At 37.9% G+C, this 23,381-nt stretch overlaps 1 protein-coding gene and 1 pseudogene across 1 annotated transcript; both read left to right on the forward strand.

The window, feature by feature from the left end:
* The first annotated feature begins 867 nt into the window (after nt 1-867).
* LOC146582865 (uncharacterized) lies at nt 868-2,420 on the forward strand (annotated as a pseudogene).
* Nucleotides 2,421-10,241: 7,821 nt separating this feature from the next.
* On the forward strand, nt 10,242-21,961 carry LOC146582866 (synaptotagmin-5). Its single transcript, XM_085280266.1, has 5 exons — nt 10,242-10,276; nt 11,846-12,846; nt 18,195-18,366; nt 20,847-21,013; nt 21,099-21,961. Exons 1-5 carry the CDS (start codon nt 10,255-10,257, stop codon nt 21,246-21,248), a joined length of 1,512 nt encoding a protein of 503 aa, XP_085136392.1. The 5' UTR covers nt 10,242-10,254; the 3' UTR covers nt 21,249-21,961.
* The last annotated feature ends 1,420 nt before the right edge of the window (nt 21,962-23,381 follow it).

The raw sequence follows: 23,381 nt of genomic DNA on the forward strand, positions 1-23,381 counted from the left end.
CTGAGCCGACTCGACTGGAGGACGTGTTTGTCAGACCCCGACACAAAGCCCCGCTTCAGCTTTCAACTCTGAGCAAACTTTAAACACACTTAAAATTTCTTCTGAAATTTTTGCTTTCTAGTTTCATTATATACTTTAGCTCAGGAAGCAAAAAAACAAACAAAAACATTTATATGTATTTAATTGATGTATCACAAATATATTACTTTTACCAGTCAATGGGAGGAAGGTAATTTAGAACCTGTGGAGCAGTGAGGAGGGAGAATAATGGAATAGAGTCATGGTTTTAAATGGTAAATATGAAATTATGTTTCCTGTCTGTTACACAAGCAAAGCTGTCAGCTGGCTTGCACACCAGGATAATGCAATGTAGTGATAATTGGAAACTCCTATTGCAGAAGCAAATGTTGGAGAAGACCTGCTCTCATCACTTTCACGAGATGACATCAAAGATCTGTTTCCTGGTCCTGAACATTTCCTCAGACGTCGGGCTCTATGGCTTGCAGTGCACAAATGTGAAGAAGTAAGTTATGTCCTATCGCTGTGTGACAAAACTGAGAACACACCAGTTTGTTTTATGCAGTTTCAAGTAATTCCACCAATGCTCACTTAACAGAAAGTAGAAGAGATGTTGATCATCTTCTTTAGTTTTGACTTAAATCAAGTGGCCTACATATTTAACACTTACTGATATTGTGTTGTATTTTCTTTCATGTGTAGAGACCTAAAGTTCTTGTGCAATTTTATGTGAAAATTAGCCCTGTGTACACTGTATTTTAGAACAAGACTGCTGCTGAAAAAACGCTAACAACCACTGGAGATGGTGACTTCTCCAGAGAAGAACCCAGCACTTCTAAGTTTGTAACTATGTCCAACCCAGAGTACATAGTCTTCACAGACAGTGAACTTGAGCAAGCTCGACGTTCCTACTTTGAACAGAAGCAGCTGGGGACAGAGTGTGCTGAACCTTTGTCAAAGGAACTCTTTTGTCGACTCGTAAGAAACACCATGACAAACATGATTTCGATAGCAAGAGCAGCTGAGGACTCCAGATATCCCAGCAAACATGAGGTTGATGCCTAACAAAGCAATTGATGGAGTACTACCCAATGCTTAAAGAAACGTGGGGTGACTGGGTAAGTAGCATTTTCTCACAATCACTCTGTGTTAATCATGGGTGATGTGTGTTATCATCTCTTAATTATTACTGTTTGTACCTGTTAGGAGCATGTTGCTAAAAAGCTAATGAAGAGACTCTCCAATGTTAAAAGTCCAAGGAAGGGCAAAAAACCTCCTTCGAAGAAGCCAAGAAAGGATGGGAATGAAAGCGTTGCAAGAAGTGACAGCAGTGAGGAATCCAGTGCATCAACTATTATTCTAGATAAATCACCAGTTAGATCGATGGGCATCCCAGTGCACCACCAGGATGGCATTGATGAAGAATATAAGTATGATTTAATGCACCCTCTTAATACACCTTGAGTGTATATGTGGTTTAAGGGATACTTTTTTTATTTTCTTAAAAATTCCGCTAACAATAGAACCCATCTACTTCACTGTTTATGTTGGAATCTTTGCGTTCCATTTAATAGTGACAACTTGACAGGATGAATGAACAATTTGAGGATAGGTGGTTAGTTAATTTGTTGATCTAATTTACAGATATATTTTTGGTGTTTTTGTTTTGTTTTGCACCAATAACAGATATATAAAGCCTTACTGTTGCAATAAATAATTTACACACCTCTGCTCTGTGTGTTTAGCTGGTTCAGCTGACTTCTTTGACAGCCAAAAAACTCAGGCAAGACACTACAAGACTCTCCAAGATATATAAAAGACCCAAAAACCAAACCAATGCTGTAAAGGAGCAGGACAGAGCAGTGAAGATACCAGAGGCATACCTTTGTTTCAGAGATCTGGATCATGTAAGCAGCACTTATTTCTTTTAGCCATCCTGTTATTCCTTTGGGGACATTTTGATTGTTATCAGTTATTGTCAAGACCACACACAGAGCTAGATAGATCTCTTAGTTGGGTTTCTGTTTGTATTTTTCAGGTCCTGGATGACCTACAGAGAATTATTCAACCATCCAACTCGAAATACATTTCTGAGATGAAGGATAGATGGGAAATCTTCTACTCGAAGGTGCAGTTCTATGGTGTCATGAAGAAAGTTATGAAGCTGCCAAAAACTTTGAATGGAGGTAATGCTACAGTATCTTGATTTGTCTATATTTATGCTTTGCAAATTACATTATTTGCAATGCTTAATGGTGTTGCCCTGTCTTATTTTTCTTTTTTTCAAACCAGTGGAACATGCAGCAGCTGTGTTCAGAGCCCTTCCAATGCTTTTCCCTTCCAGCACAGTACCACCTAAGAAGCTGGGCGTCTGTAGTGAGGCTTTTTTTTCCATGTCCTAAAGGCAAGGCTGCAATATTCTATATTTATATATTGTTGTATTTTGCAGTTACTCATGCTTTCCTTTTATATATTTTACTGTGGAGTCGGTCTAAATATTCTTAAAGTTCAGATCCCCATAACATGTTGATGTTAATGTTGTGTAATCTTTCAACTTGTTCTTCTAAAAACTTATGTAATATAGGATAAAAACTTATGTAATTCAAATGCAGATTGTTTTAAGCTGCAGCTAAATTTATTTTTTCTACCAGAGTATGTTATACTGATATTATTCCTGTTAAGAGTATCTGGAATATGCACTTTTTATATTGACGATGTTACACAGTACCCTGCTGAAATGTAGATAATGTTAGACATGATTCTCCTGGAATTGACCTCAGTACTATTAAAATTGAGTTACTGACCCATTGCTGTGTCAATAAAAGCGCAAAAACTAAGAGTGTGTCTGCTGTCTTAATTTAAGATGAAGTCCTTTATTTTTAGTAGCTTTTGAAGAGATGGTGTCTTATTCTCAGGAATTTTTGCTATTGTTCTCAGAGGTGAAATATATTTCTAATAGTTAGTTCAATCAAGAAAGAAACAATTCAGTTTTAAGAAAATTTGTCCTATAGTAATTTTTTTTTTGTTATGTGGAAAATCTACATTAGGTGTAGAATCTTAAAGTAAGCAAATAATTCTTGAAAATAGCTTGTTCAAGAAAGCATAATACTCGATTTAGGTACAGATTTTCTAAATATCAAAGTGTCTTTCCTTATAATAAGTCACATTTTCTTCAATTAAGCATACATTTTAGACAGTTTTATCTAGTTAAAAGGCATACAGCAGTTAGCAGTTTGCTAGTTTTAAGAATTCTAGTCAAGCAACTTTTGCTTACCCCATTGGCAGATTTTTTTCCTCAAAACAAGAAAATTTTGTTAGATTTGAGAATATTTGGCTTGTATCAAGTATAACTGTTTTTGCAGTGTGATGAGAGAAGGATGAGAAGCTAGTAAGCATTGCTAAGGGAATCCCAAAAGATGCAAAATACACATCTAAGGATATCCAAAATGAAATTATCCCAACACTGGCTGAGCTGCACACATTTTATGTAACAGTACGGGTAATTGGTGTGTCTTCAGAATTGTGGGAGAGCAGTTCAGTTCCAAACAGAGTTCAGTTCCTTGTAAAACAAGCAAGCTTAAGATAAGAAAAAAGAAGAAAAAAGTTCAAGTGTTCTGTTCTAAATCTGTTGTGTTGTACAAATTAGTAGACATGGTGAATTGTTGTTGTTTTTAAAATTACTATGCCAACCCTTTTTTGTTTTGTAAATCTGGCTTTTATTCCTACTTTAATTTGCAAATTTATTTGAGAATTAGGCCATGCAATTAAGATAAATATTATTTTGTTGGTTGCAAAGATCTGGATGGATCATTTATTTTATTCTTTATTTTTTATTCTATTTTTCTGTTTTATTTTTCAAGACTTGGTAAATTTACCTTTTTTAAATAACTTGGCTCACCCTTTTTAGTTTTGTTAATATTGGCAATAGTGAGAAGTGTTATTGTTGGGTTTGAGTATATTTGATATAGGTCATCCAGTTGAGGTAAATGTCATGTTTTTAGTTGTTATAATCTGATGAAGATTATTTTATTTTATTTTTAAGTTTTCCCCCTGAGGGTTTGCCACCTTAACGTGGTCATGGGGTTTGCTGTGTCAGTGACCCTAAGAGCTAGACCAGCAGAAGCATAGCCTTCAGGTGGGACACCCAAGTTGGACAGGTCTTAGGGTAGCGGCTTGACAAAGTGCAATCCAATTGCATGACAAAAACAGTTATCCAGTCTGCAAGAGTGGAAAAAAGGTCAGGAGGTTTTCAACAAACCCACTTCACTAACAGACTATAATACACATGTGGAAATGTCTTAAACATGCATTCCTTATAACTTGCAGAAGGTGACTCTTTGTCTTAAAAAGAACTCCAGTTGTTTAGAAGACTGCAACAAGTTGCTCAAGTACTCACTTGGTATATGATTGTTATGTGTTGCATCCTCCTCCCATATGCTCTTCTAGTATTGCTCCTTCTACAGCTTTGATGGGGATGTTCTCATATTGTTCCCACTGAGAGTACACCTTGGATGGTTCAGTGGAATTATCTGTTTTATTCTGGTTTCTCTCTCTCCTATCTCTCTTAAAGTGGCTAGCCAAGACTTTAAGTTTTCACTTCATAGCTTCCAAGGCCACAGATGTGGATAGCTTGCTGTACTTCTTACACATCCCTTTCTTCATCACACCTGATGTGTGTATTTTTTTTCCTTTATGACATTAAATATTTGAATATTTCAGACCTCTTCGTTTCTGAGACAGGTGTTATAGACAATATTGTATACCAATATGAATGTTACCATCTATCGTGTAGACAACTTAAATCTCCAGCAGATGGCAGTGAATGATCATATGATTCTTCATCTGCAATTCAAATTAAACACTTTCTAGACTTATGATAAAACAATAGCAGCACCAGTTAAGTTATTTTTATTCAGGTGAGTTGTAAGAGTTCTCATTATTATGTGGATGCCCATTAACTGTTACTTTAGCAACAGCGTTTCCTTTAAGGTCACACAAAAATATTTTCTCATGCAGAGGAACGTGAGCAAAACTGGCTGAAAGAGTTTAACTGTCATAGTGGTGGTAAAAATGTTATGACTGATCTTTATAATTGCGCTAAAAGTCTTAAATTAAGCAGGATTTATTGACTATACAGTAGTGTATGCATGTTTGCGTCTTCAACCAAGAACTAGACTACAGTTCATACTGGAAGGAGGCCAGTCCTAAGGTAAATGCAGCTGCAGCATGTGCAGAAGACTTTCTGCAGTTACTAATCAGAGCAGGCGGCTGAAATGAGTAAACCTGTGACGCTCAGGATGACACAATGTAAAGGAACAAAAGGAGCATTTTAAATGAGTGATGTAGGGATTTCATCATCCAGCTGACCAACACCCAGTGGAAGTTGACCGAGGACGAGTGAAAATGCTCGACACATGAACTGGCCATTTAATCAGCAAACATTTTCCTGTAAATGCACACCAGTAGATTGGCAGCTCTGAACAGGAGATAGAGCCTTTGTTTTATGTCCTGCGTGTGCATCACAACCAATTACTTAAAAATCCCCAGGCTGAGACTTGCTATGCTTTAGATTTTGAGAAGGAACTTGCATTTGTCAGTTAAAAATAAAGGCCTGCAGGAGAGTACGTGAGTTGAAACAGCCATTTCATCCAAAAAGAAAAATCTCATTTACATTAGTTTTATTGTCTCAGTATGAAAACTTACCAACTTTCAACATAGCAGTGGATACAGTGAGTAAAAACACATTATAATAATGTCACCAATTTTCTAAATAAATATATTTCTAAGGGTGCTATTGACATGAAATTACCACCCATCTAACCCAAACATTCAAAGAAATCAAGTCATAGATGTTCATAAATTAAGTTAGTTGTGATAATAAGAAAAGACACAGGGAAGAAAGAGAGGGAGATCCAAAAAGGCATGGGAAATCATGACACCAGCGCAAATCTATCAGCAATTACGTCTTATGGTGGGTTGACAATGAGCTCTCGCAGGAACTTTGCAATCTTCTGTTGCAAAAAAAGTGATGGAATTGGTTACAGAAGAATTTCTAAACTACTGAAGGTTCCAGTGAATTCTGTTGGGGCCATAATCCAGAATTGGAAAGAACATAATTTCACCAAACTGGCAATGACAGGGTGCTCCTGCAAGATTTCAGACAGAGGAGTGAAAAGAATTATCAGAAGAGTTGTTCAAGAGCCAAGGGCAACAGAAAGATGTGGAATCAGCAGGTACAGTTGTTTCACAGAAAGTAAGTAATTAATGCCCTCAAGCTTTAAATGCATGCACCACGGCCTGTTTGCACCCGCAACATGCAAGACTCCGTTGCTAAAGAAAAAGCATGTTTACGTGTGTTTAAAGTTTACTGAACAACATTTAGACAAGCTTGTGAAACACTGGGAGAATATAGTCTGGACAGATGAGACCAGAATTCAACTCTTTGGATGCCATAATGCACACCATGTTTGGAGGTCAAACATATTGGTATGGTATTTTGGGGGTGATGTGCACATGTGAGGATCTCAGTAAAGATATGCTACCACCTACCAGGATGATGAAGATGAAAATGAGGGTGGACATTTCAGCAAGACAATGATCCCAACGCACAACCAAGGAAACTCTCAACTGGTTTCAGAGAAATAAAATAAACCTGCTAGAATTGCCCAGCCTGAATCCAGCTGAAATGGACTGATAGAACAAAAAGAAGGGGCCCATGAAACCTTCAGGATTTGAAGACTGATTGATTTATTTGCATATCTCTTCTCTGGTGAGAATTTCATGTCAATAGCACCTTTGGAAATATTGACAAATTTACTTCAAATTTAAGTTGAAAATGTGTGATGTGTTCAGTAGTTATTTTACCTCCTGTATATGGTAACCAGTTATCCAGCCCTTATTTATTCCATACTTTACCCCAACACCTTTGCACTCTGCACCATTGCACATATAAATATAAATACAAAAATGCTATACATGTTGTTTTCTGCGTTGCCATCTTATGTGTTGTACGTTTGTGTATTCTGTTTAGTACAGCGAGAGCAAAGAGAGAACCAGAGCCCAGGTCCTTGTAAATATACACACTTGGCTAAGCATGTGAACATATACACATACTTGATTTGTATAGAAACACTGATTCTGATTGTGGTTGTGAAAAGAGAGCACAGTGAGCCAGACTAAGGAAAAGAGAAGACAACCTTTAATGTTGAAGTGGTATATAAACATGTGGGGAGTAAAAAGAGGTGAGTGGAGAAGAAATTTTCAGTGCATCACATGAAGTCTTGTTCCAGTTTGAGCCTAAAACTAAGGGATGGTTCAAGGTACAAGCTTTATTAAAAAAGTTTTAAGCCTGAACTTTAAATTCTAGATACATTGTAAATTGCCTGTTTTTTATTTAAAATATAGTGCTTTTCTAATGCACTTGGGAACTCAGTGTTTCATAGAAAGAATGGGTGTCTGTCTGTAATCTATGACAGACCATTCCTCAACAAGCTGAGGGGACAACCCCAACCATCCTAGGTAGCATCTTATTGTTTCTCTCTACCTCCTTATGGGAAGGATGATGTTTCATACAACTGTTTATGTGTAGTTTATGTGCAAGTGAAAAAAAGTTGTACTCCCAAGTGGAAACAGTGAGCCAAAATTATTGTATTGTCCTCCATTCAGGTATTTCTCTGCAGGGAGAATGTGCTATGATTCTTTTTGATTTTACTACCTACTTAATGTTTGTAGGTAAGTCAACTAAAGCCATGGCAAATGAGGATTTTATTGTGTTAGACCCATGCTCACTTTACCAATGGCTAAAGGGGCGATCGTGGCTCAAGAGTTGGGAGTTCATCTTGTAGTTTGAAGGTTGCCGGTTCGAGCCCCGGCTTGGACAGTCTCGGTCGTTGTGTCCTTGGGCGAGACACTTCACCTGTTGCCTACTGGTAGTGGTCAGTGGCGCCAGTGTCCCGTAGCCTCGCCTCTGTCAGTGCGCCCCAGGGTGGCTGTGGCTACAATGTAGCTTGCCATCACCGGTGGATGACTGGATGTGTAAAGCACTTTGGGGTCCTTAGGGACTAGTAAAGCGCTATACAAATACAGGCCATTTAATCACATCAGTTTATATTTCAGAACCATAATATGCTAATCATAAATAAATGCACATAAGATTCCTGTGTTTTTTCTCCCGTATGATAGTCAGTTGTGATAATCACAGCTGACTCTTGCTTCAGGGAGAAGTCCTCTAAAACCATTTGAGTGTGTGTGTGTGTGTGTGTGTGTATTAGGCTGACCTTAAAATATCTGTTGTTGCTGTAAGCATACTGCTAAGATTTGACAGTCAATATTTTTTCAATTGTCTGTGGCATTTTAAAAATTATTGCATTTAAAAATGTGCTTTTGCTCTAATGCAGTTACCTCTCAGCACATCCAAATGGCCAATCTGAGCTCAATTTTGAGGTCAGGTATGAAATATTGCCAAAGTTCCAGATGGATCAAAATCTTATGATCTTTTTCTAAGCACATCCACATTCCCAGTTAGACTATGAATGCACACACAGATTTTCATTTCTATTGCAAATGTGTTTCAAATATCAGTCTCTTTCATAACCGATAATTTCAGAATGACCATACTCAGTTGCCCTAAAATGTTCACGTACAAAAATATTATCTTATTAATTTGCAGTCATATTATAGTTGATTCATCCTTACAAAAGCTCAGAAAAAGTGACCCTCCAGGATATGTAATATTTTAATCTGGAAGAGCATAAAACTTCCGTCAAGGCCCATTTTCGCCTTAAGATAAATGTATTTATAGCACAACAATACCCATAGTTCATGGCTGGACATTGTTGCTTTCAGGCATATAATTTCTCTCTAAGACTGAGGATTTTGAGGACAGACTGTTTTTTCTCTCTTGAAGATTAAAAGGGTGTGACACGGTGTGGAGATAGGTGAAAAGGAAAAGTCTAAGTCTTATTTATAGTTCAATTTGAATTTGTATTTATTTTTTTAATGTAGTAATGGTGGTGATAATTATGGGGTGTGTAGCTTGAAATGAGGCATCTGTCTCCTTCTAAGTGCCTGCAAGTTCTACACAGTGCGTTATATACTCGATTTGTCACCAAAAGCAGCTTCTTAGTAAATGTAAAGTAACTTGTAGCATTGCGTAGCATTGTTGCAGGGCACCTTAAAGATGTGGCTTGGAGGCAGGTTTGATTAATATTCAATGTGGTTTAATAGGGTGTTTATATACAAATAAATCTGGATTGGTGCAGCTATTTCTACTGTTTTTCACAGCTGACTTGCAAAAAATCTGATGGCCCAACCGATGGCAATAATTAGCCACAATATTAAAACCCACTTACCTAATATTGTGTCCAGATAATGTACTGATTTATTGGGCATGGACCCGTGATCCTCTGGGTGTGTCCTGTGATGTTTGGTACTAGGATCTTTGCAGCAGAATCTCTGGTATTATGTGGGATGCTCTTGTGTATCCCTGTGACACTTGATAAGAAATTTGTAGCAGCCATTATCTTAGGTGTTTTGTTCTTGAACAGTTTTGTGTGTGTGTGTGTGTGTGTGTGTGTGTGTGTGTGTGTGTGTGTGTGTGTGCGCGCGCGCGTGTGTTCTGCAGGTGGAGAGAGCTCCAATCAGAGTGCAATGTCATTGGGGTGCTTGGTTTATAACATAAAAAATTGAAGCCGTTAAGATTTAGCCGTTTAAGCTTTTTAAGGCTTGCAAAAAAGCATATGGTCAAATACCTGATTTCAGTAAATCACATTCACATTCACTAGTTTAGCACATTCTCTTTTTCTTCGACTTCAGCTTACAGTAATTTTCAAACAGTCCCTTACTATTGTCACGGAAGATCATTACTTGGAGATTGATGTAATCAATAGCACGCCGTATCTGACTTATTGATAGGCATGCATGAATTTTAATATGATATTCTGCCTGAGCATTTGTTTTACTTTTAATTTGGTTACAGTTGCAGGACATCTAGCATAAACCTAGCTGCTGTGCCTCATAAATTTGTAAAGTGAACAGTAACGTCGGTTGGCTGAACTGTAGTAAGGAGGCAGCACCTTTTTATGCCTTCAATGCACGGTCAGTGCAACTGAAATAAAAGCCCAGTTACCCGATGAATCTATTGGCTGGAAGGCTTCAGGTTCCTGCGCACTGGTGATGAACCACTCTCATAAACGGTGCTCACAGTGACTCCACACACAAACCAAACGGCGTGGGAACATGTCGCAGTACATGCTGGCAGGTAGGAAATGTTCGGTGTCTTTTTTAGATTTTACTAATTTTGTCAATGAACAGTCTGTGTTTGCTTTAATTTGTACCTTAGTCCCGATGGTCTATTCTTCAGACAGGGAAACATATCAGAGCATAACATCGTTTTTTTTTTTTATATTTGATTGCTTGTTTGTTTGTTTTTTCCACTTATGGCTGTTAAAAAGATTTCAAACACGAAAAATAACCGAGAGGAAAATAGAAACAGCTTTAAAAATCAGTTTGTTTTTGCACTGATACATGAACTGCAAAAACAGAGTGGGAACGTATCCTGGTTACAGTTGTTTTAGATAATTTGGTATGAAGAAGATAAAACAAATGGATAAATAAATAAATAACAATAAAAAAACAACCTAGGGAGTACAGTGATCTTAATTCAGTTATTTGCATGCCATTTAAAAATGTTTAGTGTAGGATTAGCTATGATGCATACCATGTCAAAATGCACACACGTCCTTCAGGATTAAAAACAAGAAAAAAAGAAATCTGCATTAAATGCTGATTTATCTCTACTCAGGTTTCACCATCACATCAATTGGTTGGCAATAATGTCCACTGGCTGGTCAGGCTGACTCATATCTTAGAGCAATCCCATCAGCCTTTAATTTTCAACATCACTGCTGCATCCACCCACTCTGTACTGTCATGACTGAGGCAGAGTGAGGAGCTCCCTGCTCCTGGACTTTGACAGGGCTGAAATTGATCTGCTTTGATTGTGATCCCATCTTAATGTAATAAGTGAATAATTGTGGTAAGTAATAATTGTGGCGTTAAAGGGTGCAGAGTGCGTTGACTCTCTAAGTCTCCTGTGATAAGCAATTTTATAGATGTGAGGGAGACACTCCTTTTGGGGGTAAGACCGTATACCTCTTCATAGCAAAACTGTGGTGGACCTACTCTTAATACTTTCAAAAACACAAGTAATGGTTTACTGTTGGCATTGTTGGTTGTTTACCTCACAATAATCATGCTTACTGCGCTGTCCACGAGTGTGTTTGATGCATGAGTCATCTCAATACATTATCCCATTATCTGACATTAAATCAGCATCAGGGCTCTGTTTTAACAGCTTCAGTCTGTGGTTGTTTTGATATTCTTTCATGTTTTAAAGGTGTTTAAAACACCAAAGTGGACTTTTAGCTCATCATAATAACTTGATGCAAACGAAAGGTGATGTTACAGTATGCAATAACCTGTTTTATTTTTTAAGCATGGATGCTTCTAAGATAAATAAAAACAGAAATAATTGATCTTACAGCAGTGCAGTGCTCCCTTGGATCAAAAATGCAACTACAACAATATAAATTATACCGTTATCATGATGACAATTCCTCCAGAATGCAGCCACAACAAGATGTTTTGCAGTAACTTTGTTTGTAATGAATATGCCTTCAATTTTCTGAGCCTTCAGTCAAACAAAATCATTTGCTTCACATTTCAAATACCTGTATCTATACCTGTGTGCTTTGATTTCCTGTTCCTTTCTAGTTTTTGCATTTTTACGACATAATATTAATGTTTTATATTTATACCTTTTTTCTAGTTCACTTGCAGATCCTGCTGGCTGTGGGTCTAGCTGTATTCTGCTATTGTCTAGTTCTTGGCTGCATCCTTTGCTATCGCAAAAGGAAGAAAGCCTCATTGGAGGACAAAGAAGCAGTTTTTTTGTCTCCTCATCCTGCAGAGTGTGTGACTGTGACACTGACTCCTTCTCCCTGTACGCAAATTGTGAAACAGCAATATGAAGAATTGGATGGGGATGTGTTTGAATTTTCTTTCTCTAAGAGCAGCTCTTCTCCCTCTGAAGATGACCTCACTGCTCTGCCCTTTGACTCCAGCCCTACCAGGTCAGCTGACCTGGTAAAATCTCCTAGATCTTCTTTTCCACTGCGGCGCCTCAGCACTCCTGCAGTTCCCTGTTCACCTAATAAACCTCCAAGACATGGCCGAGCCTCTTTGCCTTCTCTCACCAGGTTGAGTTTTGTGCCTAAATCCCGTCGAGCAATCGGCCGGCGCTGCACTGTGACTGGTGAAAATTTTATTTACAGTGAGAGCAGTTGTCTGACTGCAAGCGCCGTCAGACCTCCTGTGGAGGAGGGAGAGCCTTGTCCATCACAGTATGGCTCTAACTCTCTCTCCCCTCCCAAACCAGCTCCACTCCTTCACTTCTCCGTGGTCTTCTCTTCTGCTTGTGGCACCCTGGTGGTCAACATCCTAGGTCTCTTGGGGGTCAGTCGAAGGCGCAGTGGGGTGTTTGTTAGGGCAAGCCTTCCTCCACTTTGCCCTTCCCCACAGCAGATATCCTCACGACGGCGCAGCCTCAGCCCAGAGCTCCACAACCAGAGCTTTGCACTGCAGGTGAGCTCTGTGGAAGAGCTGCGGACCTGTACCTTGAAACTGGCTGTCTACAGTAGGGACTTCTCTGGTCTAAGAGAGGCTGCACTGGGGATAGTGGAGTTGCCTTGTGAGAAGTTGGACTGGGAGCCTGACATTGCCACCACCTACACCAGGCAGCTCTGCCCAACTAAGAGCAAGCTGAAAAAGGTATATGGTGAGATGATTTGATCATGAAATTTATTTGGCATAGGTATTACAATTAAAAAAGGGGCAATGCAAGTTCCAAAACACAACAGATTGTCCATAAAAGCTTCTCTGACCCTTATGCTTGTAGAAAGTGACTTTAAACACTTGAACTTGAGATTAAAAGAGACCTAAAATAAATGCACAGTACCAGGGAGCATAGTGAAATACCATAGAGAGTATGTGGTAATGCTTTATCTGGTAACAATACCAAACAAATGAAAATTATTATTTTTTAAATATCTCCTAACAGCATTCAGGACTTTTTTCCTTCAGTGGGCTGGTTTCAGTCATTATGCAAATGTCATTATGCAAATGTACTGTTTATAAGATTGGGGAAACCTGCAGTCAGCTGAGACTGAAGAAGTCACTTGTATGAGTGACGAAATGTTTCTCCCACTAAAAAACGCTACGGCCAGATGAACAGAATCAACTTTTGGAGACATGCAGGACTTTAGAACTTCAATAGAAATAAAGAGCACAAAGTAAAGAGTTACATCTGAAACTGTCTCTTCGCCACCTGTGTTTGCTTAGAAAGTATGAAGCTACAGCCACCAGATCGTTAGTTTAACAGAAATCAAAGGGAAAACAGACAAAATGACTGGACTGCTCACTCAAACTAAGATGCAACAATTTCCTAATGAGTATATGGGTTCTATTGCTCTCCAGTCATATTAAATGCAATTTAATGTAGATTTTGCAAATTATAATCAAGCAGGAAATGGACAGTGCTGCCTGCTAAAGGTGGACATCTGGGTGGGGAGTCCTTGAGTACTTACCCAGATTGGCATTTTGGTAACCACCAAAATCTAGGGCAGTTAACAAACCAATGCCAACTGTTTAGATACATGACTACAACTGTACACATGATCAGTGATGGTATTTTAGAGGGGGTAGTTATAAAATCTCTCTTATTGCTTCCTGCAAGTGATTCTATTTTAGATTTCCTCGGTTCATTTAGTTGCCGTTTTTACCGTTCAAGTGTAAATGCATTTTTAGTGATTAATTTTCTGTAAATCTTGTGAAAATGCTATTATTACAATATATATGTGTGATGAAAGTCAGATATTGTAGCAGCCCTGGGTGAACGTTTGTTTTCAGTGAAAAAAAGCAGCATTATACATGATATGACACATCAAAGTCTGCAGAACAGTGGGTTCCTCACATATGCTGCTTGTGTAGCTAAATTAAAAGTACCGTGTCTGCCCTAACTCAGTCAAAATTTCAATCAAATAAATTTACTTTTGTTCTCCTGGTTTCATTGACTTGATAGTATAATTTCAGTCTCCATTTTCATTTGATTTAATAGAAAGGGAAAACTACACTTCAGTCATAAATAACACGTATCATGGTTTTCCCATGAAGGAATGTAGCATCTAATCAGCTCTCCCATTAGCCTGTTTTTCCACTGTTGTTAGTCATGGTGACGCTGTTGTTCGCCACTGCAGAGCAAACAAGTAGAGTGCAGCAAATGGGCAGTGTGCCCACGCTGTGGCCTCTGCGGCTCTGCTGATACTCTGCCAGGAGACATTAATAACAAGCTTTTGAAGGGAGGTGAGCGTAGTGTTTCAGGTCACACTGAGACGTGCTGGATTCTCTTGGGGTGTGCCAACTTGCTTTTTACAGTAAAGTGACAATCAGCTGGGTATACCCACCTCAGTCTCTCACCTTTATACCTGATTCAAACTCTCCACATAAACACACCTTTACCTTCCTCTTTCTTAGTAACAGCAGCTGCCTGGCACAAAGGTGTGTGCATACAAAGCGGGAGTTTACTTAGAAAAAACACAGCTGCTCAGCAATCTGAATAGTTCTTGTGTATTCTTGTTCATGTATATATCAACTGTGCATTGGAAGCTGTAGAAATCTTCTGCATAGATAGTAAAGGGCCAGTTTTCTTTATCAGTGTAATGGGATCAGCTGAAATATTGCTAATCATTCATCTGCATTGCCTTAGTTATTTTGACATTTTATGGGAATGAGGGGCTGATATGTTCAAGCAAAAGTGGAGTGATCAGGATGATCTGCAAACTTTGATTTGTTTCATGTAAATGCACTCTTTGTTTTCACTTTAAATCACAGTCCTGTAGCGTTCCTGGCAAATTTCCACTTTCTCCAGTATAGGAGAGTATAGGAAGGGAAAAATAAATAACATTAGGGAAGCCTTTCTGAAAAACAAACAAAAAACAAATAAACAAACCAGAGAACCGTTTTGCTTGCTTAGCTGGCATTAGTAGCAGAAAGCTGCAGAGTTGGAGTTTCACATAATATTTCCCACCAGGATGCAGAAAGTCTACAAAAATAATCTAAGTATCGTATTATATTGTATCACTGCATCAGTCAGCTGTTACAATTAACTTATTACTTTTCCTTTAATGTAATGCAACTTCTTGTTACATAGCAAATAACCTTTCAGCTACTGGGGGGCAAAAAGCATTCATGTTACAGAAAGAAGGTTAAAAGTACAAACTCTCACAAATTTAAAGTGACCTTTTTACTTTATAGGTTTAAGGTTAATAGTGTTGAACTGGTGTAAAACATCGATTTTTTTTCCTTTCTTATAAGCACTACCTGATGTTCCCAAGTGTGTCACTAAGCTTGGAGGGCCGGTCGAGTGAGCGAGCACTACACCTGTGGGTGAAAGAACACTTTACCTTACTGTATAAAGTGCCTTGAGGCAACTTTTGTGTGATGTCCCGCTCTATGGTATAAATAAACCTGAATTTATCTGATGTAATGGGAAGCTAATATAAGTTGTTGCTTACAGAATATCAATGTGCAGTCAATTGTTCCTACTTATACACAGAAATTAGGTTGGAGGAAAATATTTCAGAGTCTCTTTAGGCATCTGTTTTTTGGAAATTATTGGATGATTCATAGAATCTGTTTGTTATATAACTCGAGATGATTTACAATTAAGAAGAGACTTTCATAGTCTGTTTGCAAAAATAACAGCCAGAAAATTACATAACGCGATGTTTTCATGTAAAATATAATCTGTGGGTGGAAAAGAATTTGCTTTGGGATTTTTTTTAATTACAGAGAAAATTAAATATTTTTATACAATGATATAGTTGCAAAACTTGATTATGGAACTGACTCCCAAACAATCTCATATTTGCATTAACAATGTAAATCACATATTGTAATCCTGAGTTGTGAGACCTCTGTTCTATTTTACACTTCAAGGATTTTCTTTCTCCAAAAAGTCTGATAAAAATGTTTGTGTAGGCTTCCTGAAGGGACGGCCTACACAAGCCCAATGGCTTCAAACTAATGATGAACATTTGTTGAACATTTAGTAAGCTGTCTTTAAACAGAGTATAAAATGACCAATGCTTTTTGAAAAGACCAATTGTGTCATGAAACTGTGTTATGATCTTCTGCAGTTTTTTTTTTTTTCAATTTTTGGACTCTGCTATAGTAGCTTTGCATAATTCACAGTTCAAAATAATCCTTCTCTATCTCCGACTGGGACTGATTCCTATAAGGTGACCCTCTTCTTAAAAGCCAACAGCAGTTGGGTGGGACTACTACGTTTACAGCCAGAGCTGTAATGACCATATTAATTATATTCTATTCTAAAGATATCACATAGCGCAAGAGTAGAACTGATCTAAAACATTTAGAACAGGATGAAGCTTTCACTAGGAACTGGGAATTCATTTTTAATTTCAAAGTCTATAAGTGAAATCAATTGAGAGAGCTGCAAGTACTTCTGCAATGTATCCAATGATGACGAGGCAGAAAAGGAGAAAGTGTTCTTTCCAAGTTCTGCACAAACTGATGGAACACTGAATGTAATGAATTCTTGAGACTGTAGACTATGACTAAAATGTTTATGTAACATGTAATCTGATAAATAAGAGGCGAGTATGCAAATAGATTTATAGATAAAATTAAACCAATGAACCTTCCTGCAAATGGGGAATGAGGACCAGTCAACAGTCCAAAAGTCTAAAAGATGGAGAGAATGAGCAGAGGCATTCATATAAATTATATAACCATAATCCAGGAGGGGTTAAAAGGTGGTAGCATCAAGCCTTTTTCCTTGTAGTGAAAGAGAAATAAGATGCATTTCAGGAAAAGAACCCCAACTTCAAAGTCAACTAAATTTTAGTTGACTTTTGTGGTCTTTCATGCCCTTTGGTGTTGCTCAGATGACCGGTGCATTCCTTATTTTTAAAAAATCCACCAGGTTGTTTATTTGATGGCCCTCACTTGCACTTATATTTCTTTGAAACCTTATATTCAAATAACAGCTGCTACTGTAAATGCACTAGAAGCTTAGAATCAACCCCAGATCTTTTTTCAGCTTATTTTGCCAATAATGTGGGGACATGCCTCACTGCACCCTGAAACTGCTTTTCAGTCAATTGTTCAATTTTTTTATGCTCTGAAAACGGGTTACTATGTGTAAAAATGTTTGTAATTCCTAAACAGAAAAAAATAATTGTTAGATCCATTGAGAGGCAAAACTGTGTCATCGTCCAAAAATTTATGGATCTAACTGCAGTACATGTTTGACAGAAAATCAGAAAAAGAAGGATAAACCTACCCACAAGGCAGTGCTACTGAGTGACAGTGTTAGTGACAGTCAGAGGCAGTGAACCAAAACTCACTTGTTGAATGAAATTGACTTCACACTCTGCTACCCAGCATCAGCAAGTCGCTGACGGGCTAACACAGCAGCTTGACAGCAGAATGTGACTCACCAACCAATGAAAGCTAATGAAAGCTGACATGAAGTCAGATTAAAATTTGTATCAGATTTAAAGATGAGCTATTGCTTCTATTCACAGTGCATGGATGTCTTTATTGTTTAAGGATGACTGGTCAAATGGAATCCTCAAGCATGACAGCTGCACACAAAAGACAACCTCTAATATCGATGATTTGATTTAAGTGACTGAAAAAGTGGCGTAGATTTAGCCCTGCTGAGTTCCTCTGGCAGGTGAACCCAAGATGTCGTATGATGTTTTGCAGAAACTTATTCAGATTTAAATTTCTGACCTGTTCCTTTATATTAACAGGCAATGATTCACAGCAAACCCCATTGATTGAGAACTAAAACATTGATTTTCACAGATCTGAGCCTTACTGCTTTGATCGACTCACTCAGTGATAGCACTATAGAAGCATATTCATGAGTACTTCTGGTTTTACTGCTTGAATCACCTCTTTCCCTTGGTTTTTATCCACAGTTCCCCAAACAGATGAAGCAAACATCTGCTGAGTGAAAGACAACTTTTCCCCTTCTTCCTAAGCCTCACATTTCTATCTCTTCGTCTTTCCGTCCTTTCTACCCTTAGAGTGTGAGTTCTCAGGAAACGCTGGGCCGCAGGAAGAGCTCTGTGTGTGTGCCACGGGCTTTGGGGCAACTGTTCATCCTGCTGCAGTACCAGACACTAGCCCAGCGCATCAAGGTGATGGTTCGAAAGGCTGAGAATCTGGCCAAGCTCACAAGGATCCCAGGAGCTCCAGGTGAAGACTACACTCATACCTTTATCCATTCATCCATTCTGCTGGCTAAAGCCTATCCCAGCTACCATAGAGCGAGGGGCAGGATATACCCAAGACAGTTTGCCCGAATGTCGCAGGACTAACACAGAGAGACAGTAAAAACCATTCACTCTGACACTCACACCTATGGGCAATTTAGAATGTCCATTTAAAACTAACACCACTAATTACATGTCTTTGGGCTGTGGGAGGAAGCATCATACCTAAATTACAAAATAGACTATTTTTGCCATTGCCTTCCTTAAAGCCCGATTTTAATCAAAACCATAATTAAAAGACACAGACACTGACTATTGGTGGGAAACTCGTGATAACTCAGCTCACAGTTAATTGATGTCATTGTCAGGTGCCATCAAATAACAGTAGCACTTTATTTGATAAGTTAATGGATTATTATCTCTGGATGTGAAGTACTGGTTTTCTGCCAGATACCTGTGTCATCTTTAATTTCACACTAAAGTGTCCCAAACTGACTAACTAACCCAACTACATTTTGACTTTGATTTTTTACTTTATCAAAGCCTCTGACTTTGTGCATTTTATGTTTTTTACTCTGTAGGCATTTGGTATTACCTTTGAGAAATTCCTCCCAAAACGCTGAACCCAAATTAAATCTGTTTAATCCTAAAGATTACCAAAAGCAACAAACGTTTTGTCCTGCTCGTCCTGCTCTGCTTGTTTTTTGTTTTTAAAAAATCAGTGGTTCGATGTGAATATCACAATACTGAAGGCTTCTGTAATATTTAGATAGTGTAATATTAATGTTGTTTTAGTAATAAGGTGGCAGAGTGGTGCACTGGAATGCACTGCAATGTTTCTTCGTTCCTGACTGGGTTTTCTGCCACAGTCCAGGGATATGCTTGTTAGGTTAATTGGTCACTGCTCAAGATTATAATTATAATGACATTACTGCTCATAAATTTGCCTAAGGTGTGGATGTGAGAGTGTGTGGTTGTCTGTTTCTTGTGTTATGTCTGTGATGGACTGATAACCTGTCTAGAGCGTACCCTGCCTTTTGATCTGTGTCAGCTGGTAGAGGAAAGAAGGAAAAAAGACAACTCTACCCACCCTCAACAAAGCTAGCTCACAAGTGTGTTATGAACATTTTCTTATATGTTAAGTGTGGATTATTAACCCTTTCATACATTTTGCATTTTAAAAAATTGCATATAGTTTTCTCTGCACTGAGCAGTAAAAAGTAAATGTTAGTATTTTTTAATATACAAGTCACACACACTCTACTGCCTGGCTGGTTATGATCTGATTAGTCTTCCGTCCCTATGCCCAGATCAAAGCCCCTTGAGGCAACTGTTGTTGTGATTTGGCATTATATAAATAAAATTGAATCGAATTTAATACATCAGAGGACCAATTTGGACCCAAGGACCACAACCAGTTTCCTCTGGCTTCACTCTTGCCCAGTGGTGTTGGTGAGACAAGCTGGTGAAGCACTTTGAGCATGGGGACCAGGGATCCCACTTCACTTTCACTGTGCCTTGGGATTTCGATGGACTCTTTGATTCACATGTACTGTAAACTTTTGAAGCCTTAGTCTATGTTTTTACTGCCCACCTCATTTTCAAAATGATATAACCCAGGACAATCCAAATTTACAAACCAAAAAGATAGTGAACCCTTATAATAATCATAACATTTTTTTAAACATGTTTTAATAGTCCAGAAAAAATACTAATAAAATGTAATGCCTGGTTGCTCTGTGGTGTATTGAAGTAAACCATGATCTCCTCCAAGTAAAGGAGAAGGGTTAAATTTCCCATTAGCACATTGTAAGTATACAGATCTATTGTTCTGTCTCCTGTTTGCCCATCTATGGTCAGACAGACCAGATCTCTGATTGGTTTGTTATATAATCAGATTAGGAACAAATCGCCCTGGTGTCATTTCCCCCCGTCTGTGCCATCCGATTTAAAGCCTCGCTGAAGAGCAGAGGAGGAAGTAGGAAATTGTGTCAAAGTAAAAACAACAACCTAAACTGACACTTTGAAGCATAAAGTCAGTTATGTGTTTCTCGTGAGCTTTAACATCAAATTACCCGTGTCAAATATATGAATAATGGGCTTTGCAGATGCACGATTGCACATTGCTTTTAGTTTTAGTAAATCGAATTAGTATGCTTGACTGGATTATTGAGATTATGTATTTATAAGTGATCATGCAGATATGCAACAGTTAGAGAAGAGAGGAGAGCAGAGGGAATTTTAAGGATATAAATAAACTGTTGCAAATCATTTTATGTGAATCTAGCAACACAGCCCTGCAGAGAGGTTGCTTTGGTTTGTTAGCACCAACTGAAAATGTTCCTGTAACTGATGTTTGCTGCTCCTTTTTATTTGTTGACCTTTCTAGAAAGGAAATGTAATTTAATAAACTGATTCAATCTGATTATAATCATAACTAAGGATGTAATTTTATTCCAACAGACCACTATGTTGTCATTAACTTGCGTCAGGATGGGAAGGTAATTGGTACTAAGGAGACTAAAGGGGCCAGTGGTCCAAACCCCATCTGGAACGCACCATTCCTGTTTGACCTGCCTCCCGGTGACATAAATCAGCTACCACTGGTGCTTGAATTCATCGTCATGCAGGTAGGAAGTTCTACAAAAGTCACCAACCAGTATCGTATTATTCTGAGATCTCTGTCGCATCTTCATTTTCTTGATTTATCTACAGGGGCGCCTCTACACTAAGAGCAGCATTCTGGGTCGGGTGCTGATTGGCACTGATGCTTCAGAGGAGGGACAGAAACACTGGAGGGAAATTTGCAGTCGGGGGCAAATAGAAACTACTCGCTGGCATACCATCCAGTCAGATGCGCTGTAAGAGTGAGAGTGTGAATGACTGACACAGCGTGGGACGCCCTTTGCTGACTAGTGAGGATGATTTCAATAGCTATGATCACAATTTCTGCCAATTATCAAAAAACAATTATTAAATAATAACTCTTCATGATTTTCTATGTACATTGACAGACTTATACAAGTAAAAAAAAAAAAAGAACACCTCATCTGCATCCAAATCATTACATATATTTTAAGCACAGCTGTGAAGCTGTTTTCTCTGTATCAATAATATTTTTAAACCATGCATTTATTGTGATTCTTTCCATTGTGACTTCTTAACCTTTATTCCGTTTTTTGTTTTGAGTAAAAAAAAAAGGGGAAACATATTTAGTTTTCTTTATAGCCACTAGAATTACAAATGAGGGGACATTTTGATTTTAATTCAGCTATACATTGTATTTTCATATTATGTATTATGTATATGCATATTTAACATTAATGAAGAGCAAATTATTATAAAACCTGCACATTTTTCAGACCCCTGTTTTCCATTCTGTCTTACTGTAGCAGCATGACTTACTGTTATTGTGCAGCATCTGTCCATAGCAGCTGTTTTGATGTTTTTGTTACTAACCATTATCTAAAATACACAAGATTACCTACAGTACTTATGATTAGATAAGTAAAAAATTAGGGAGCAAATAACAAAACTAAGGAAACCACTTCTGTTTTTGATAAGAATTTCATATTAAAAGATACTAGAATATATATATATATATATATATATATATATATATATATATATATATATATATATATATATATATATATATATATATATATATATAAAGATGTATAGTTATTAACATCATTTGGGAGCATTCTCATATATAAAAATGATTCTTTAATTATAAAATTTTATTTAGGAATTGTGTGTTTGTATGTGTAGTATACTATCCATGGGAATGCCTACGGTGACTTGTCTTATGTCTGAGCTGTGTACTGTATGTTTTCAGAGGATTAAAAAAAACAAAAATCAATAAAGGATTTTTTTCCAAAGTATAATAAATTCTTATTGATAAATAAAACTGTTTCTTGATGGTATGATCATACAGAAACATATTACAAACGCACTGGTCTAAATAATAAAATTAACAGTGACTAACTTTCATTCAGCTATGACAATGTCAGGTGTTTCGTTGTGCATGCTAGCTCATTACCAATGTCCGTGAGGATTTTGCTACTGTCACAGTACAAGGCTTGTTGTTTCATGTTGGCTTTGAGTTGTAATGTTTACGTTTTAGTGAAGATGCTTTTACTGTTGGAATGTAAATGCTTACAATGCCACGCAACAATTCTTCTACCTGATTTTTATTAATGGCCACCAGGGGGTGACTGTTGTAGCTGAAAAAGTTTTTCTGCTGGCCCTCGGTGTCTGCCCTTTTTGATCTCAGCATACACTTTCCTCATGATTTTAGTTTTTCAGTCACTATTTCCAGTCAGGAGACGTGTGTGACTGAGGGCGTGTCTGTAAAACTATGATGTTGCAAGGAGTAGAAGTAGTGAAGGTGGCTGCATTTAAATACCTGGGGTCAACCAGCCAAAGCAATGGACAGTGCACAAGAGAGGTGAATAAGAAAGAGCAGGATGGAGAGGATGGAGTGTCAGGGGTGGTTTGTGACAGAAGGATGGCATGTGCAGAAGATGAATTGTGAATATATTACAATCAGGCAGGAGGATAAGATTAAGACCACAGAGATGATTCATGAATGGAGTAACAGAGGACATGGTGTGACAGAGAAGGATGAGATGGAGGCAGATGATCAGCTCTGGAGACCCCTAAAGGGAGCAGCCAAAAGAAGAAAATTTAAAACATGAAGTTATTTTGTATTTTGTATTTAGCTTGATCGATCCATTAGTTCTGTCCATGAAGTGGAGCTGACGTTTTCTATTTCTTTTTGAACAACTAGTCATCTGATCCACTTCAAACTTGCTAGTCTGCTTGCTGGGGATCGGGATAGGTGCACTGTTGAGTTTGAGGTCAGTTAGAGCTGTTGCTAGGCAATTAACGGACAAAGCCTGTTGCTGTTATTGCTAGGTGTCATCAACAAAGGCAAATGCATGACCTGAAGAGATGATAACACAGTTCAGATAGTATTGTAGATACTATTGT

Source organism: Mchenga conophoros, linkage group LG1 (genome assembly GCF_057382185.1).
Source record: "Mchenga conophoros isolate Kocher_MC1m ecotype Shallow Benthic linkage group LG1, M_conophoros_male_GT1.1, whole genome shotgun sequence".
In the NCBI taxonomy this organism is placed as follows: domain Eukaryota; kingdom Metazoa; phylum Chordata; class Actinopteri; order Cichliformes; family Cichlidae; genus Mchenga; species Mchenga conophoros.

Excerpts from the sequence above, each read along its gene's own strand:
- LOC146582866 (XM_085280266.1), top strand. The coding sequence starts at position 10,255 with ATGTCGCAGTACATGCTGGCAG. Across the intron at positions 10,277-11,845 it reads GTCGCAGTACATGCTGGCAG|TTCACTTGCAGATCCTGCTG; the intron begins GTAGGAAATGTT and ends CCTTTTTTCTAG. Across the intron at positions 21,014-21,098 it reads TTGAATTCATCGTCATGCAG|GGGCGCCTCTACACTAAGAG; the intron begins GTAGGAAGTTCT and ends ATTTATCTACAG.